The sequence below is a fragment of the Cotesia typhae genome, unplaced genomic scaffold, assembly GCF_013202065.1.
Source record: "Cotesia typhae breed Kobodo isofemale line unplaced genomic scaffold, CoteBio_Ctyphae scaffold_152, whole genome shotgun sequence".
NCBI classification, from domain to species: Eukaryota; Metazoa; Arthropoda; class Insecta; order Hymenoptera; family Braconidae; genus Cotesia; species Cotesia typhae.
Genome location: NW_027423776.1, coordinates 1555795 through 1574271, shown reverse-complemented (window position 1 = coordinate 1574271; position 18477 = coordinate 1555795). Strand labels below are relative to the sequence as shown.

The 18477-nt window shown below is 29.1% G+C and overlaps 1 protein-coding gene across 2 annotated transcripts in view; it reads right to left on the bottom strand.

The window, feature by feature from the left end:
• Positions 1–742: 742 nt before the first annotated feature.
• The window catches only part of LOC141536275 (protein obstructor-E), a 36392-nt gene continuing 18657 nt past the window's right edge, over positions 743–18477 (bottom strand). For both annotated transcript variants that reach the window (XM_074256686.1, XM_074256688.1), the window contains exons 4-5: positions 1170–1402; positions 743–1096 (exon numbers count right to left, since the gene is read on the bottom strand). In XM_074256686.1, coding sequence (XP_074112787.1) covers positions 1060–1096; positions 1170–1402 — 270 coding nt within the window. In that variant the 3' untranslated portion in view covers positions 743–1059. The remainder of the gene's footprint in view (positions 1097–1169; positions 1403–18477) is intronic.

The window sequence follows — 18477 nt, the reverse complement described above, 5'->3', positions numbered from 1 at the left end:
CCTAAGGATTCATCGTATCCTCCTCTGTTTCCTGGGCACACTTAGAAACCGCGGTATGGTCGCTCCATATGAGGGTATCGTCGGGATTAAGCACTATGATAGGAAACCGTGTATAGACGCTCAGGGGGGGAGGGTACACCGGAATAAGTTAGAAACCTCGGTATGGTCGCTCCATATGAGGGTACTGTCGGGGATAGTAACTATGATAGGAAACCGACTTATAAACGGGAATAGGACCTAGGATTTAGTGTTAAATAAATGTAAGGGGATTATTATTGTAAATGGGGTTGGTTAAATAAAATTTCTTGAAAAATGAATTTCCTTGATAATTTTTGTTTCCTTCCTGGCAATCTCTCACGACCCCGTAGAATTACTCCATGCTCTGGCACAGTTTCTCAATACTGTGCCTAAAAATTCAGGGGCGCCCTTAAATAAATAAAGGGCTGACCAAAGAGAACGAGTGGAACAGTTATAATCAGTTTCCTTCCGTTTCAATCCCTTAAAATCAACCGAGCAAAATTACCTTAATTAGAAAATCTAAAGACAACAAAGTTCTTTTAGAAGCTGCAAATCGTATCTCAATCGATCTCGCTGCTTACTCTTAGCGTTTTGTAAGACCTCTGAACGTAATGAAAATTTAATTTTTGGAAAACGAGGGGGAAATAATTACTTTTCAATTTTTGAAGAGATTAATTTACATATCATTGTAAAAAAACTATCATTTAGTATTTATTGATACCTTTTATTTGTCTACAGTCATTAGGTTCAGTTCAGTAATATTAAGAAAAATGTTTACCTATATTAAGATCTAATGCACGTCATATAAATACATACAGTTTAATGATCTATCCATTTCTAAGCTTAGTGTATATATAATAGAACTCCAGAACTTTATGCAATCGATTTATCTTAGTTTGAAGATGTATTGAAATCACGCTAAATCTATTGAATAAAATTATATAATTCAGGATGATGAAATTTATATTTATCAATTTTTGTAGATGATAGAGTTACACATGGACAATATCATTAAATAGTGAATAGTTGGAGTAAATCAATTTAAGCCTTTTTTTCATCTGTTTTGTACCAATCCTCACTGAGAAAAAAAAAATAATAAATGATAGCTTGACGTACATAAGTCTTAGACTAGAAAGTTTTTTTTATCTTACCATCCTGGTACATTTTCTGGTACATCACATCTTTGCTGATCTTCATTGTATACAGTTCCATCACTACAACCTTGTTCACGAGGAGTATCTCCATTTAAGCAAACATAGAACTTTTGACAATCTTCAGGATGAGCATATTTTGGATGATCGACAACCTGACCTCTATCATCAATTTGTCGCTCTTTTGGACACTCAAAACCATCTTTAAGAGTCTTATTAACTGCCCCACAGCCCTAATGACACAAAAAAAACTATATTACACGAGAAATTCATATTGAATTTACAGAAATTGTGAAATCTAATTCAAAATAATGATAAATGGTAAATAAACATGACGATTAAATATACTTCGATTTAGTGATGCATCATAACATAAAATAGCTTCATGATTTAGAAATGTATAAAAATAGGTTGTTAGCAATTACAAAGAACAATTTAAACTATCCTGAAAAAAATGTTTCAGATCTACGTGAATTTATATTAAATCTATGCAGATAAAAAAAATCTGGAAAACGGTTGTTTTTAAAGGCCATCCCCGCAATTTCCCGTTAATTCCATATCGAAGCGATTAAAATTACACTTTTATGACGTTTTATCGTCTATTTTATCTTATTTTATAAAAGTAACCAATTAATTATAGATTAATAAAAAAAAAAAAAAAAAAAAAAAGTAGGTACAAAATAAAGAGCAAATGTATTCAGTGTTGTAAAAAAAAAAGGCGAAGGCAGGGACACCCATTTTATCCTATTTTATCCTAGTCACGAAACTAACGGGGTTAATCAAAATCTACTTTATGTGTTATGTTGAGCTCTTCGAGCTCAAAGAGATAGCTTTTTTATGCTTTTGAGCTCACACATACAAACATAGTGACACCCTTTCGGGAACCCTCGAAATAGCTTTCTAGGACCTTAAAACGTCGAGATCCGTTGAAAACTCGATTTTTGCAAAACGGGGTAAAATCAATAACTTCCCGATTTTTAAAAATTTTTAATTTTCTTAGCGGGAAGTTAAAAATAGAGAGCTAGATGTCTGTGAATGTACGATGATTTAAAGATATTACAATTATAATGTCCGTGTATTTACTTACATGAACGTTAGTTCTCGTATGTCTCATAATTCATATAACTTATACAATTTTGTAATTCTACATACACGGAAAAAAAATCCTATAAAAAATTACGATGGTAACATAGTAATCCAGGACTAGACTTTCAGTATGTTGATTTTTACGATGCTGCCGTCTACAGAATACAATTTGAATTATTGAAAATTACGATGTTATTTAGTAAATTTTTTTCCCGTAAGAGCAAGTGAATAAGGACGTATACTATATGTTTTAATAAAAAAGAGACAGAGTCCAGTAGTTTGCGACGCCACCACCGAAAGATGACCAACTACTGCCCGTGTAAAAAAAAATTGTCCCAAAAATGTCCCAAGCTTGAGACATCCAAACGTGACACAATTTGGGACATCTCAGAAATAAACAGAAATTTTCAAATAGTGCATTTAAGTAATTTTTCGTCAATTTTACGTATTTTTTTGAAAATTTTCAGAATGATTCTTCAATTGTACTACAATTTTAAACGTTTATTAAATAATTTAATAAAAAAAAATTTATTTTTGCACAGCTGTAAATTTGTCTAGGAATTGATGGATAAAACATTTATTGACTATTTTTAGGACAATTGAAGGACAACTTTGGGACAATTTAAGGACAATTTTGGGACAATTATAGGACATTTTTGGGACAATTTTAGGACATTTTTGGGACAATTTTAGGACATTTCAAAAATTTTTTTAGAACTTTTTAAAAATATTTTTAAGACAATTTTGAATGTTTTTTAAATGAATTTAAAAAAGACAATTTATTATTGCACGGTCATGGATTTATCGTAAGATTAATGAATGAAAATTTTGGGACAATTTTGAGACATTTTAGGGACAATTTTTTAACATTTTTAAAATATTTTTAGGACATTTTTTTAATATTTTGAGGACAATTCTAAACGTTTTTTCAAATAATTTTAAGACAATTGTTTTTTGCACGGTTGTAAATGCTTCCTAAAATTGATAGATAAAAATTTTTAGGACATCGTTTAAATATTTTGAGGACAATTTTAAACGTTTTTTAATTGATTTCGAGACAATTGTTTTTTTCGAAATCATTTGAAAAAACGTTTAAAATTGTCCTCAAGATATTAAAAAAATGTCCTAAAAATATTTTTAAAATGTCCTGAAATTGTTCTAAAATTGTCGTAAAACTGTCCTAAAATTTTTTATCCATCAATTTTATGATGCATCTACAGGCGTGCAAAAAACAATTGTCTTAAAATCATTTTAAATACGTTCAAAATTATTTTGAAAACATTCAAAAAATGTCCTAAAAATATTTTAAGAATGTCAAAAAATTGACCCAAAATTGTTCCAAAAAAGTCCCAAAATTGTCCCTAAAATGTCTCAAAATTGTCCTAAAGATGTCCCAAAAATGTCCTAAAATTTTCATTCATTAATCTTACGATAAATCCATGACCGTGCAATAATAAATTGTCTTTTTTAAAATAATTTAAAAAACGTTCAAAATTGTCTTAAAAATATTTTTAAAAAGTTCTAAAAAAATTTTTGAAATGTCCCAAAAATGTCCTAAAATTGTCCCAAAATTGTCCTTGAATTGTCCCAAAGTTGTCCTTCAATTGTCCCAAAAATAGTCAATAAATGTTTTATCCATCAATTCCTAGACAAATTTACAGCTGTGCAAAAATAAATTTTTTTTTATTAAATTATTTAATAAACGTTTAAAATTGTAGTACAATTGAAGAATCATTCTGAAAATTTTCAAAAAAATACGTAAAATTGACGAAAAATTACTTAAATGCACTATTTGAAAATTTCTGTTTATTTCTGAGATGTCCCAAATTGTGTCACGTTTGGATGTCTCAAGCTTGGGACATTTTTGGGACAATTTTTTTTTACACGGATGTATGGAGAGTCTTATTACGTAACTGAACAGAAAGTATAGATATTCCCTCTGATGGCGTAAGGGGGTAAACCTTGAAGCCTGTGGCGGAGAGGATACCGGGTTCGATTCCTCGGTGACACAGGATTATTTTTTCGGTGAACTAAACTTCTTTTTCATTTGAGTGATAGAAATTTACGATGTTGCATCGTATAAATTATAATGTTTGAGTTCTGGTCCGGCACTACAATGTTTTATACTAAAAATTACGATGTTACCATCGTAATTTTTCATAGGATTTTCTCTCCGTGTATATCTAAGAAGATCAACTTAGATTTGGAAATATTTTCATATTATATGGATTATGAGATAGTCGTTGATCAGCATACACCTTAGTAAATTTACGGACATTATAATTGTTATCTCCTTATTGTATCTCAGTACATCTACGTATATTCAGCCCGCAATTTTTTCAAACTTCTTGATTTTTATTTATGTATGTAGACCAAGAATATTTTTTTCCCCAGTAGAACAGAAATCTAATTATGATAAATAAATTCCACTCTCTAAAATGATATTCAAAGACCTCTATAACTTTGTAAAAAATCGTTTCAAATATCAAATACGAGGAAATTTAGACTTTAAGATTTTGTTTGAACACCTATATTTTTGTCACCTCATAACTTATTAATAGTTGAATTTATCTTCGTCAGATTCTATGTAAAAGAGAAATAGTAATTGGAATTTAAATTATCTACAAATCGATTTCCGAATGCGCTATAAGGAAAACTGCGATAGTACAGATTTTCGACAAATCTACTTAAAAAAAAGTTTGTGAGGACGTCAAATATTAAAATCGATTGGAAATCGAAATTATAATTCACTATTGTAAGGTATAAAGAAGAATTTACATATAAATGGAGTACTTAAGAATGTATTTTTTAAGCCTTCAAGTTTGAAAATTTGAAAATTATTTCACAGAGGACCTTTTTGAAATCGCCGTACACGGAAAAAAAGTTATACGAAAAATTACTATGGTCACATCATAATTTGTCTTATGAAACATCATAGTGCCGGATCATACTAACAACGTATTAATTTTTACCATGTTACATAGAAAATTCTATTACAGAAAGTACTCTACTTAAAAGAATATATAGTCATATACATTGTACCAGAAATTACGATGTGAGAACAGTAAAGTATATAAATAACAAGTGTAATATATTTAAGTCGGTACAATAGAATTTTTTCTACGACCCAAATTGAAAAAAAAATATTTTTAACTATTTATTTAATATGAAATTTGAATTTACGCCGTAAATAAAAACGGGAGAAGAAAGGTTGAAGGGTGAGGGGGAATCACATAAAAAGAATCTTTTCATAACCGAAAAATTCTCTCAAATCCCAGAATCGAACTGAGTTTTCGAGTTACGTGCCAAAGGCTCTTTCAATGAGCTATCCGAAGTAACACTCAAAGTACCATTCAGTTACTGCATAAGACCCACTGAACAACTTCTCGATATAGTCCAGGGTCGATAATTTTTAAAACCAAAAAAAATCATAATAGGATGAAACCCATTAGAAAAGGAGGGAAATATGATAAAAATGAAAGGAAAAATAATTTACGGGCGATCTGAGGTCGGGAAGGGGATGGGGGTGAGTTTTTAAGGGTAAAAAACGGTTTTTCTCGATTTCCGGCAAAACTAAAAATCCTATCGAAAAAAGTCAAATGGCAAAGTTGTAGATAATAAAAGATCTAAAACTTTTGTATTTGCACTTTTTCACATAACCTCAAAATTTATGTAAAAATTCAAAAACCAAGTTTTTGGTTTTTTATTTTTATCTTTACAAAAATTTTTTTTTAACGAAATTTTGTGAAAACTTACCTTTTTATGTCCCAAATACGCTGTAATTTATTTGATTAAAAATATTTATTTTTTCACCTTATTTTGAATTAATATCGAAAAAACACCCTAATTTTCAATCGAAAATTCACCCGTCAAAATATCAGCTTTTTTCAAAAAGTTGGTATGGTTTCTGTTCGTTGGAATCTCTACTTTCCGATGGTGAAAAAAAAAATATATGTTTAATGCAAAAATTCAGAAAAAACTGGAATTCGAAAAATTTTTTTTAATTATTATAAATAATTTCATCTAAAAAATGTGATTGCTGCAATTTGTTTCAATTAAAAAGTTGATTTATTTAATGCTAATTACATTCATGTCATAGAAAATCTCATTATAGATAAATATAAATGTAAATCGTACTATTAAATGTAGATGCTTTATTCTCATTGCGTTATTCATTACAATATTTTTAAACACATTAATCTTATCATTCATAAATACCTTATCTTCAATTCTAATCACTTATCCATTAGTTTTTGTCTTTTTGCTGGCATTTCTTCATCGTTAGATTCGTCAAACATCTCCGACTCTAGTAGATCTTCGAAATCTTCATAACTATCACCTTCTTCCTCTCCAACATTATTTCCAGACTGCGTTGGTTCTTCATCCACAATTTCTTCTGAATCATCAACTTTCGCATAGGTTTCTTCTTCAATATTGGAGCAATTTTCAGAACCTTGACAGTTTGAACATAAATTTGTGCATTTTAAACCATGTTTTCGGCAACCAAATTTCAAACTGTTACATCCAGTTTCACAGCTGCAGCAAATAGTTTTGAGCAATATTTCCGGAATTAATTCTTTTTGTGTAAATTTGGGCATAATTCCACGTTGAAATTGCTTCCAGCCCCAATCTGTTGCTGTTAGTTCGTTACCCAACCAAGTTTGAAGCTGATAATATGCTCTGTAACAATGTTGTTCTGCTGCTCCTTCTGTGGGTGGGAGGTTAGCCAAAACGAAAGATGATTTAATTTTTGCCAATTGATATTTTTTAAACCTCAATTGATTCAGTGTAATTTTTTCATTTTTACATTTATAAATAGATTTGATTAGTTGTAACCCATTTTTTTTTTATTTCTTCGTTACTTGCATCTTTCTTATAAAAAACATTGGCCAAATTTGACAAATTTTTAGCGTCTAATAATGAATTGACGATACTTTTCTTTCCTTTTCCGGCAAATCCAGATGTTGTATCGCAACCAGAAAAACAATGCAGAAATGCAACAATGTTTCTTAAGGATTCATGTTTGAAACTATGAGACGTGAAAAATAGGTCTTTTACATTTCCAGAACCTGGTTTGAGAAAATAAATGTCATGATTACATGAATTTAACTGATTTAAAAGGACCAAAAGATCAATATCTTGACCCACAACAATGACAGTTTTATTGGTACTCATTGCTACTTTTATTGCGGTTTCAATTATGTCAGCATCAGCATCTTCTTCTACTTGGTTACAGGAAAATCCTCGTGACTGTAATCTTTTCATCAAAGTTTTTATTATTTTATCCTTATTTTTCTCGTTAGATAAAAATTTTTCTTGCAAAAAAGGTATTTTTGTATGATTTTGATAATCGAACTCTGGAATATTGTCTGAGGTTTTTCTACGACTACGTTCTCCTTTTTTAGTTGAAGTAGCTGCTGGTACTGTTGTGACACTAACTGATTTTTTAATGTCAGGATACCCATCAAAGACAATATAGCTGCTTACTGCGTAATGTTTTTCTACATAGCGCAAATATTTATTCATTATCTCTTCTACCGTATCATTTTTTTGCCAAATTACTTTGTGCAGTAAAAATCCACCGTCAACGACATACACTACACCGTCAGAAAGCGTTGGTCCATTCGCACTCACAAATAAATCGTAGAGTTGAGATTTTACATTTTTCCTGAGGCCATTTTCTGTAAAAAGTGACAATGGAAAAGGTGCAAGCTCATATTGTAAATAAGTTTCCATATCTTTTTACTGTCAATGGTTAACGATATTCTTTGAAACAACAATAATGGATCGATAGCTACAATATCTCCGTTCACTTTAACGGAAGATTGAACTGTTTTTAGAGACAAGACTTTGTTTTTCCTTTTAAATTTTACACTGCCAAAGTTCATTCCAACAATAGCTTGCAAAGATTTTTTCCTTCTTCATACGCTTCATGGCAATTTACAGAATTACTGCCAATAATTCCAGAAAATATTGACATAATGTTATCAGTCTCTGGAAAAGGATCATACCTGTTAAAAAATTTTTGTAATATTTGTAAATCAGCTACATCTCTTTTTATTCGATATTCCCTAGAATCAATGTGTTGCTCTGTTGTTGCAAAAGAAACATTACAAAAATTTTCCATAGCATTGCAAACTTCGACAAGTATGATCATTGTTAATACGAATTTTGTTAAAACACTTTCAGACAAACCACGACCATGTGTAAGTCCACCCTGAGTTTTCATAGATCTCATCAAAACTTGCTCGATCGTCATATCCGACCAAACTCCCGACCAAAACTTGTTAGTGCGTCTAATTGTAAATAATCCTTCAGTGAATCGCGTAAACTCGTAATCATCATTTATTGTGTCTTTAAGCTTACGCATATCTTGGAGATAAAGATGAGCAGATTTTGCGTATAGAAAGTACCCACTTGCATGAAAATAAGGAAGCATTCTTTCCACGCATTTTAAATGTAATTCCCAATTACCTGCACGTTCAGCCCGTATGAAATCTTTAACCAATGAGATCATTTGCCAGTACTGCATCCAAAGTTTTGCGGTAGGACCTCTTTTTGTACTAATTTTAGATGCTCGATAAATTTTTCTTTTATGATCTGAAAATCATCTTGATGCAAATTGTCTTCGAAATTTTCAGTTCCTAAATCCTGCAAAAATGTATCCATTAGCGCCTTTTCTGTGTCTGATAACTCCATCGATGAAAAATTATTTCAGACAAGGCGAGTTGTACTAGAAAATGTCCTCTGATAGCTCGTGCATATGCGTGCCCGGAGAGAGCTTTGTCGGACGAATTTTCAGCATATATTTCACAAAAAGCCTCCTTTAGTCCACTACCATCCATGATGAATCCAATCGCTCCGAGGAACGACATCATTAAATGAAATCCCCCAAGTCTTACTTGAATCGAGGACAAATTGTAAGGATCATTATTTAAATCAATATTGGCCAAGATTTCACGAGCTTTATAGTATAGCGGCTGATCAAACGTTACGAACACAATTTTTTGCTCTTGTTTTTGGCATTGCTCTGCCGCTTCTACCAACGATGTAAAAATAGTATTATAATCACTCGGTGGATTTTTTATAAATGGCACAGGAATAATTTTTGAAACATGATAAGCCAAATTAGTATGTATCTTCTCCATGAACCCATTCCAACCATCGGATTTGTTGTTTGCAAATTTTGAATAAGTCCATGTAAAATCTGCCGAAGAAATTTCATAGTTGTCCGTAACATCTAAAACATCTTCTATCTTAACTGTTTTTAATCCATCAGAGTTTTTTTTTTCAAAATGTTTCAATTTCACGAATCCAATTTCACCTATTTCTTCAGAAGATGGAATCTGTTTTAATCTAGAGATGCTTTTCTTTGAAGTAACACTAGACGCTGGAGTAACAACCATTATTCCACTCATTGCATGGAAAGTATTTTTGCCATCAATCGTGCATGTATTATGATCGGCATTGTCAAAAACGAATTGAACATATGAATCTGGAGAAACAATATGATTAGCAGGGTCCTTGATAATCGAAGCTTCAAAGCGCAAAGTTTCTTTGTATGAGGAACACAAACCTAAATTGGATAATGAGTCGATCAATCCTTTCGAGGCATATTTTTGTGAATCATAGACGACAAACCAAGTAAAATTGGAGATAAAAAAGAACGTGGCCTTACAGATGTGATGATGCAATGAGACATTGTGGCCACTTTTTTATCCATCCTACGAACGTTATTGTTACTTTTTTCTTTATTACTCTTACACACAACATTCAAAAAAACTTGCAAAGTTTGAGGAACATCCTTAAAAAGATTGCCTTCGTCTATATCGAGAGTTTCGTAGTAATTCATATCATATACTTTAGAACGTATATCTTCTAAAATAATGTCAGCAGCCATTTCAACAATTCTAGTACGTTCGTCTTCTTTACTTTTTAATCTTTTTCGTACCAGTCTTTGCAGAGTTTCTTACTTGCAGTACCATTTTTGTATAAAATAATCATGTCCCTTTTAATTAAATGACACTCGATATCGTTTTGAAAATGCTCTTTCAATTTATTTTTAATAGTTGTGTAGTCTGGAAGATCTCCTGAAAATCCCTCTTTTATTTCATTTACAGAAAATTGACATTCTGTTTCGTTGTCAACTATATAATTAATAAGATAACTAATAAAATTCTTAGTGTTTTCATATGCTGAGCGACCCCTTTTTCTTTCTGTTCTTTTGTTATAAAAATTAGCCATACAAGCATTGTGATAATGCGCTTTTACTGCGACTAAATCAGGTACATTTTGCAAACGAGCTGAAATCTTTTTATCAAAATCATTTAATGTGTTCTGTTTTTTAATATACTGTAATACATTATTTCTTGTATCGTTGCTTTGAACACATGAAATTTTTTCTTTTGATATATTACCGAAAAATCCACCGCAGATAAAGCAATGAGATTCAAAATTAAATCCAAGAGCATCTTTAATTACTTCTTTTCCTTCCTTTGCTTTTTTTTGTCTTGAACTACAAAATGTAGCTATTGCGGTCTCGTCATTATATTGACTTTGACAACTTCGATGAATAAAAGCTGAGGTCAAAGTCTCAAATTTTTTGTATTTATTGTCGATTCTTTTCTTGCTGGATACCACTAAACGATTCAAAGCTGCTTTTTTTATTGCATACACTTGCTTATCATCTGCCTTATTGCAAATGATACAAACAGATTCATCCATAATAATAATCTGAAAAGACAAAATCGAATTAATAATGTCTTCACTATTTAATCGTGAATAAACTCCCATGAAATACAAAAATATTAAAGAAATCAATGTCAAAATTTTTTTTTTTTTTTTTTATATTAACTAAATTTGTTTGTGCAAATTAAGAAGATAATTATTTTTTTATCTTGTACTAAAATATCATTTAATTTCAATCTATTGAGTTGATTGATACAGATAAAAATAGAGATAGTATTTACCTTCCTATGCAGATTCGAAAAGTTTTATTGTTTTTTTAAGTAAACTTGTCACAATTATCTTCAAGAAACTCAGCGTGCACGTGTATTTTTATAAACGATGTTGTATACTGCACTGTATTTCGAATACTGGTTAGGCTAGCGGTTGTAACAGCTGCTACGAAATATATAGTATATAATTGTAGATATGTATGTAGTAAGACCCAGACCCGCCTAGCCTCTTCACCATTTCTCCACGAAATACCTTTTGATGGGCTAAAATTTTTCGTAGGTCACTCAGGTATATCTACTCAGGTATATATAATTTATATAATATATATAATTTATCTCAAAATAGTTATAAATAGGCATCTACGCATATAATTTAAAAAAAATTAGACACCTTTCTCCAAATATTGTAGATGTCTTATTAAATATTAATTTAATTAACTTATTTGTTTGTTAATTATAGTAGTATATTTTTATTTGCAATTTTTTTTTATCATCGTCACATGTAATCTAACGTTTTTGGAGTAATGAAAGTGTAAATTTTAATAAATAGCTCAAAATTATTTATAATAATTAAAAAAAATTTTTCGAATTCCAGTTTTTTTTTAATTTTTGCATTTTGTGAGAAGATTTACCATAGTAACATATATTTTTTTTTCACCATCGGAAAGTAGAGATTCCAACGAGCAGAAACCATACCAACTTTTTGAAAAAAGCTGATATTTTGACGGGTGAATTTTCGATTGAAAATTAGGGTGTTTTTTCGATATTAATTCAAAACAAGGTGAAAAAATAAATATTTTTAATCAAATAAATTACAGCGTATTTGGGACATAAAAAGGTAAGTTTTCACAAAATTTCGTTAAAAAAAAAAATTTTTGTAAAAGATAAAAATAAAAACCAAAAAACTTGGTTTTTTGAATTTTTTACGTAAATTTTGAGATTATGTGAAAAAAGTGCAAATACAAAAGTTTTAGATCTTTTTATTATCTACAACTTTGCCATTTGACTTTTTTCGATAGGATTTTTAGTTTTGCCGGAAATCGAGAAAAACCGTTTTTTACCCTTAAAAACTCACCCCCATCCCCTTCCCGACCTCAGATCGCCCGTAAATTATTTTTCTTTTCATTTTTATCATATTTCCCTCCTTTTCTAATAGGTTTCATCCTATTATAATTTTTTTTCACTTTTCATTATTTTTTAAGGCTTCTACCCTGGTCTAATAGTGGCGTCACAAGTTATTGGATCCTGTCTCTTTTACTTGAACATACTATACATCCTTATTCACTTGGTCTTATGAGAAAAAAATGAACTAAACAACATCGTACTTTTCTATTACTCAAATCGTATTTTGTAGACGGCAGAATTGTACTTACATCATTTGTTAGAATCACGATGTTCGCATCGTAAAAGTTCATAAGCAAATAGTAATTTTTAAGTTATAAAATTATAATAATCAAGATATTAAAAGTCGAGTCCGGGATTACGATGTTACTATTGTAACTTTTACGCGAATTTTTTAACTTCCTGCTGAGAAAATCAAAGATTTTTAAAAATCGGGAAGTTATTGTTTTCACCCCTTTTGGCAAAATCGAGTGTTCATCAGATCTCGACATTTTAAGGTCTCAGGACGCTTCCCTGACTACTCCCTCGATGCTGTCTCTATATCTGTATGCACACACACACACACACACACACACACACACACACACACACATATATATATATATATATATATATATATATATATATATATATATATATATATATATATATATATATATATATATATATATATATATATATATATATATATATATATATATATATATATATATATATATATATATATATATATATATATATATATATATATATATATATATATACGTGCGCGCGCACATGTGTGTGTGTGTGTGTGTGTGTGTGTGTGTATGTGTGTGTGTGTATGTGTGTGTGTGTGTGTGTGTATGCAAACCTCTCATAACTTTTAAACGGCTTGACCGATTAATTTCAAAAACTAATCATCTCTTAACATAAAAAAACAACGTTGATCGCCACCATGCCGGTCAAAATTGCTGATTCGTTCGTGAGTTATCGTTGATGAAAAAAATCGACAAAAAGTGTTTTTTTCGGATTACACCGAAATTTCTGGTCTAATCAATTTGTGGTTAGAAGTATATCATAGAATTTGAAAAACTGCGTCAAATGCCGCTAATCGCGTGAAAATCGGTTCATATATTCAAAAGTTATTGCGGTTTGAAAATTAAAAAAATAGTGATTTATTATACTACTATCATACTTTTGAGCTCGGAGAGCTCAAAACTACACAAAAATTAGATTTTTGAGGTCGAAGAGCTCAAAAATATAATAAGTGCAATTTCGAGCGCTTAATTACGAAAGTAGCGGGAAGTTGCAGGGATGGCCTTCAGGGTAAACCATTTTCCTCATTTTTTTCCGTGTACTGCGATATTTTTTAACGATTTATTTGATGTTAATTTTATTTCAACAACCCGACTTACCGAGTTGAGCTTAAAAAGTAATGTATTTGAGAAGTATTTTTCTTTAAGAACATGTAGGACAAGGAACTTTTAAATTTTGAACAAACCACTGGGATGCTTTTTGATCAAGTAACTATTGAAAAAAAAAAAAATTATCGGAAACTTGTCTTGAGTATGTAAAGGATAGTTCTTCATAAATTGATTTTTTTATTTTTGAATCTAATCGTTGAAAAAAATTAACAGAATGATGAATAAATAGCTAGTATTCGCGCGTAAAACTTCCTTATCTCAGGAGTCATCACATATTCAAATAAATCAGATTCACCATAAGAAATAAGCCAGTGACGTTAGCCGAGTGGTCTAAGGCGCATGACCTATAAAACACTAGGACTGACTCACAGGCCAGGTGTAGGTTTGAATCCCAAGCTGGTCTTCGAAAAACCAGCTTGGTTGAGATTCGACTCTTCCCTTGTGGAAATATTCCTCTGAAAAAAGTCTTCAAAACTCTTTAAAACTCTTTATAAGACTTTCTGAAAGTCAACATAACCTTAAATAAGGAAAAGGAAGAGTTTAAAAGTCTTCATAACTCTACAAAAACCTACAAAAGTCAAATATTCCCATAAATTTCGGAATTTTCGCAAGAGTTATGAAGAGTTAAAAAGACTTTCTCTGATTTTTTCAAAAAAAAAATATTAGCAAAAAATATGACTTTTAGGTAAAAGGAAAACTTTTTAAATAAAAGTACGAAATATATAAATCATGAATTTGGTTGGTATGAAGTGAAATATTTTATTTTATTTTTTTTTTTCATAGCTGTAGTGGATAACAATATCAGAACAAAAACAGTTTCACTGTAAAAAAATCGTGTCAAGTCCACGTTCATAAGACTATTAAGAAAAAACAATTTTATTTCTTTACAAAAAGATTTAAAATGAAAAATTAAAAAATCCAAGTAACCGATATGGTTGTATATGATTTTGGAAAATTAAAAAAAAATTTTTGTAAATTTAAAAATTAAAAGAAACAATTTTGGAACGTACTTAGTGTGTGTAGTTACGAAATATTTCACTTTTTATGAAATTCCTAAATTGTATCTGCTAGGACACTTAAAAAAAATTGAAGTACACAATAACACACACCAAGTACGTTCCAAAATTGTTTCTTTTAATTTTTAAATTTACAAAAATTTTTTTAATTTTCCAAAATCATATACAATCATATAGGTTACTTGGATTTTTTAATTTTTTATTTTATATCTTTTTGTAAAGAAATAAAATTTTTTTCTTAATAGTCTTATGAACGTGGACTTGGCACGATTTTTTTACAGTGAAACTGTTTTTGTTCAGATTTCAGGTTTTTTTGTAATTATAATAAAAATTGACAATTTTAATTTAATACATTTCCGGTGGCAAACTATTCCCTTTAAGCTATAGTTCATGTAAAAGTTATTCTTACGCTGCCTGGCGTGTGTAATTGCATGCTGTCAAATATCTTTTTTCACTGTAGTTTCCCACCTATTATAAGATTAGCATGCATCGTTATATTATTTAGTCTCTGGCCGTCCGCTTTTTACATAAGAAAAAAGTTAAAATCTAAAAATCTGGGTCGCTATAGTTTGTGCTGATTATTTTTAATAATTTTAAATAGAAATTATAAAGATAATTGATAATAATCAAGTAATACGCGTAATAAAAAGCATGAACTACTATTATAAAATATCATATAAAAAAAAAATCAAATTAAATTTGAAAAAAAACTTGTAACCTCAAAAAACGATTCTGCTTACGGTATATACACACTCGGTAGTCTGACTTGAGAACGGAACTTGGCGCCAGATTCTACCGAATCTGTTGATCATAAATATAAATTCTTACATATTCAAATGTAATTTTAGGCTTATCAAAGTGCCTTTTACAGTAAGTAGTAACATTTTTTATTTTCGCGTACAATTTTCACAGTTTTCTGTCTGGTCCATATATATCAGTACATTTTATACTGTTATTTTTGAAATGTTCTTTTTTCTGACTATAGAAAAAATGTGATTATTGAATTTTTTTCCATGAGCGCATTAATAAGTACACGACAATTTGTTCATACTTCCACTAGCATAACGTATTAATTTTCGAATTTAAAACTTTTATTTTTTCTCTCATTTTTTTTCTCAAAATTTTATTTTTTCATTTTTATCTTAATTGAGTGTGGCAAATCTTGTAACTTTCATATTTTGAACAGTTAAAATTTCAAAAATTCATATTTTTGTACTGATATGGTCCAGACAGAAAACTGTAAAAATTGTACGCGAAAATAAAAATGTTACTACTTACTGTAAAAGGCACCTTGATAAGCCTAAAATTACATTTGAATATGTAAGAATTTATATTTATGATATTGTTATCCACTACAGCTATGAAAAAAAAAAATAAATAAAATATTTCACTTCATACCAACCAAATTCATGATTTATATATTTCGTACTTTTATTTAAAAAGTTTTCCTTTTACCTAAAAGTCATATTTTTTGCTAATATTTTTTTTTTTTTAAATCAGAGAAAGTCTTTTTAACTCTTCATAACTCTTGCGAAAATTCCGAAATTTATGGGAATATTTGACTTTTGTAGGTTTTTGTAGAGTTATGAAGACTTTTAAACTCTTCCTTTTCCTTATTTAAGGTTATGTTGACTTTCAGAAAGTCTTATAAAGAGTTTTAAAGAGTTTTGAAGACTTTTTTCAGAGGAATATTTCCACAAGGGTTGCCGCGTAGGTTAAGATTTTCACAGCCCAAAAAGACCCCAACGTACTATTCTTAACAGTTGAAGTCGGCGATATGACCACAACAGTTAAAACTGACTCTAAATAATAATTAAAAAAAACACTTTAAAGAAATTACTTATAAACGTACAATCAATATAATTCTTAAGATTGTTTTAATTTTTTGGTTACTATTTATTTTACTTAGATTACGTATAACCCGGGAAAAAATGAATTTGTCTAATCATATATATTTATATATGATTATATATAAGTTTTTATATAAAATATACATAATCATATAGACTAATATATTATATGTACATTTTATATAAGTCTACATATAATTAGATCTGATAAGACCTGAGTTACCTAGGGCTATAAGTGATTATATATAAATCTATATATGATTATATCTGATCAGATCTAATTGATATAGGACCATATATATAATTAAACGTAAAGCTATGTGCATAATTATGTCTTATCAAAGGTAAATTGTGAACTTATTAATCTATAATAATATTTAATTAGATGCAGCATTTTTTAATAATTATATAAAATGATATGTAAACTGATATAACGATTTATTAATTATTAGAAATTTAATTTGTTTGAAGACAATTGTTTGATTTATTAAATTTTAATAAATATTTTCTAACATTCAATAGATATTTATTTGGGAGGAAAGTTCATTTATTAATAGTTAATAGGTATTTATTAATAGTTAACAAATATTTAATAAAAGTTAATAAATATTTCGTTGAGTGAATTTGTCTTACTTGCAATGTCATATGATATGAAGATTGCTTACAAACAAAAATCTTCTCTATAAATTATTTGCATTAATTATATTACATTATAATAACGTTTATTGTAACATACCAAATTTTATCAAAGCTCATAATTATCTTTTATATTTTCAAATATTAAAAACATTAATTCATTTAGTGATATGAATTATTATCATGTATTTCAGTTTTCGGGTTTTAAAATTGTCAAAAGAAAATTGCTATTTCTGCTTTTGATTTTAAATAAATATTGGTTAACTGTTAACAAACACTTATTAACATTTAATAAATCGTAGTTAATAAATAATTTATTAACTGGTAATAAATATTTATTAAATCCCATGATGTTAAAAAATCTCTTATTAATAGTTAATAAAGTTCATTAAATATAAACAAATCCTTCTATCAGTGTAACTATACAAAAATCATATATAATTAGATATGAATCATATACGATTGTATATAATTTTTTTCTATTTTAGTAGGTATTTTGTGATTACTATAAAACATTCTCTGTTTTTATCTCAGAGTCTGCTACTCCAATGATTAATAATCTTTTAAACTATAGTATTTTGTGGATGAAATAATGGAACTGTATTAATTAACTTAACTTATGAAAATCGATTATGTATACGATTTGTATTACTTGTAGTTATTACAAACTTTGCCCTTCAAGGAAGTCTCGTAGGTAAACAGGTAGCGTGTTAGTCTGATAAGCATCAAGTTCCCGGTTCGATCCCCGCGCACGCTTAATTTTTTTTATTTTTATAGAAATAATTATATATAATTATATATGATTATATCTGGCCAATTTTCAGGTCTAATTATATATAAGTGATTATATATGAATATATATGATGAGGCAAATTCATTTTTTTCCGGAAAGACAGAATTATTAAAATGCAGCTAGGTTAGGGCAGTAAACGAATTATCAACAAAAAATTTAATTCATTATCCTTTTATGTACGCCGCAAGAAAGTGCCAAAAATCAATTATCTAGATTAAGTTTTTTAAACAGTGTTTAGAGTATTGTTATTTAGTCTGATAACCCTCTTCATTGTATTTTACATGTGTTTCAAATAAACGAATCGATAGATTTAATTGGCATTTGTTGTCACTTATCTAGACTGAAATACTGACATTTAACTGTACTACATGTTTTTAAGATACAGCTTTCATAAGCCCTTTACAAATTCGAAAGTTTCCTAATATTTTCTTATTCTTAGATT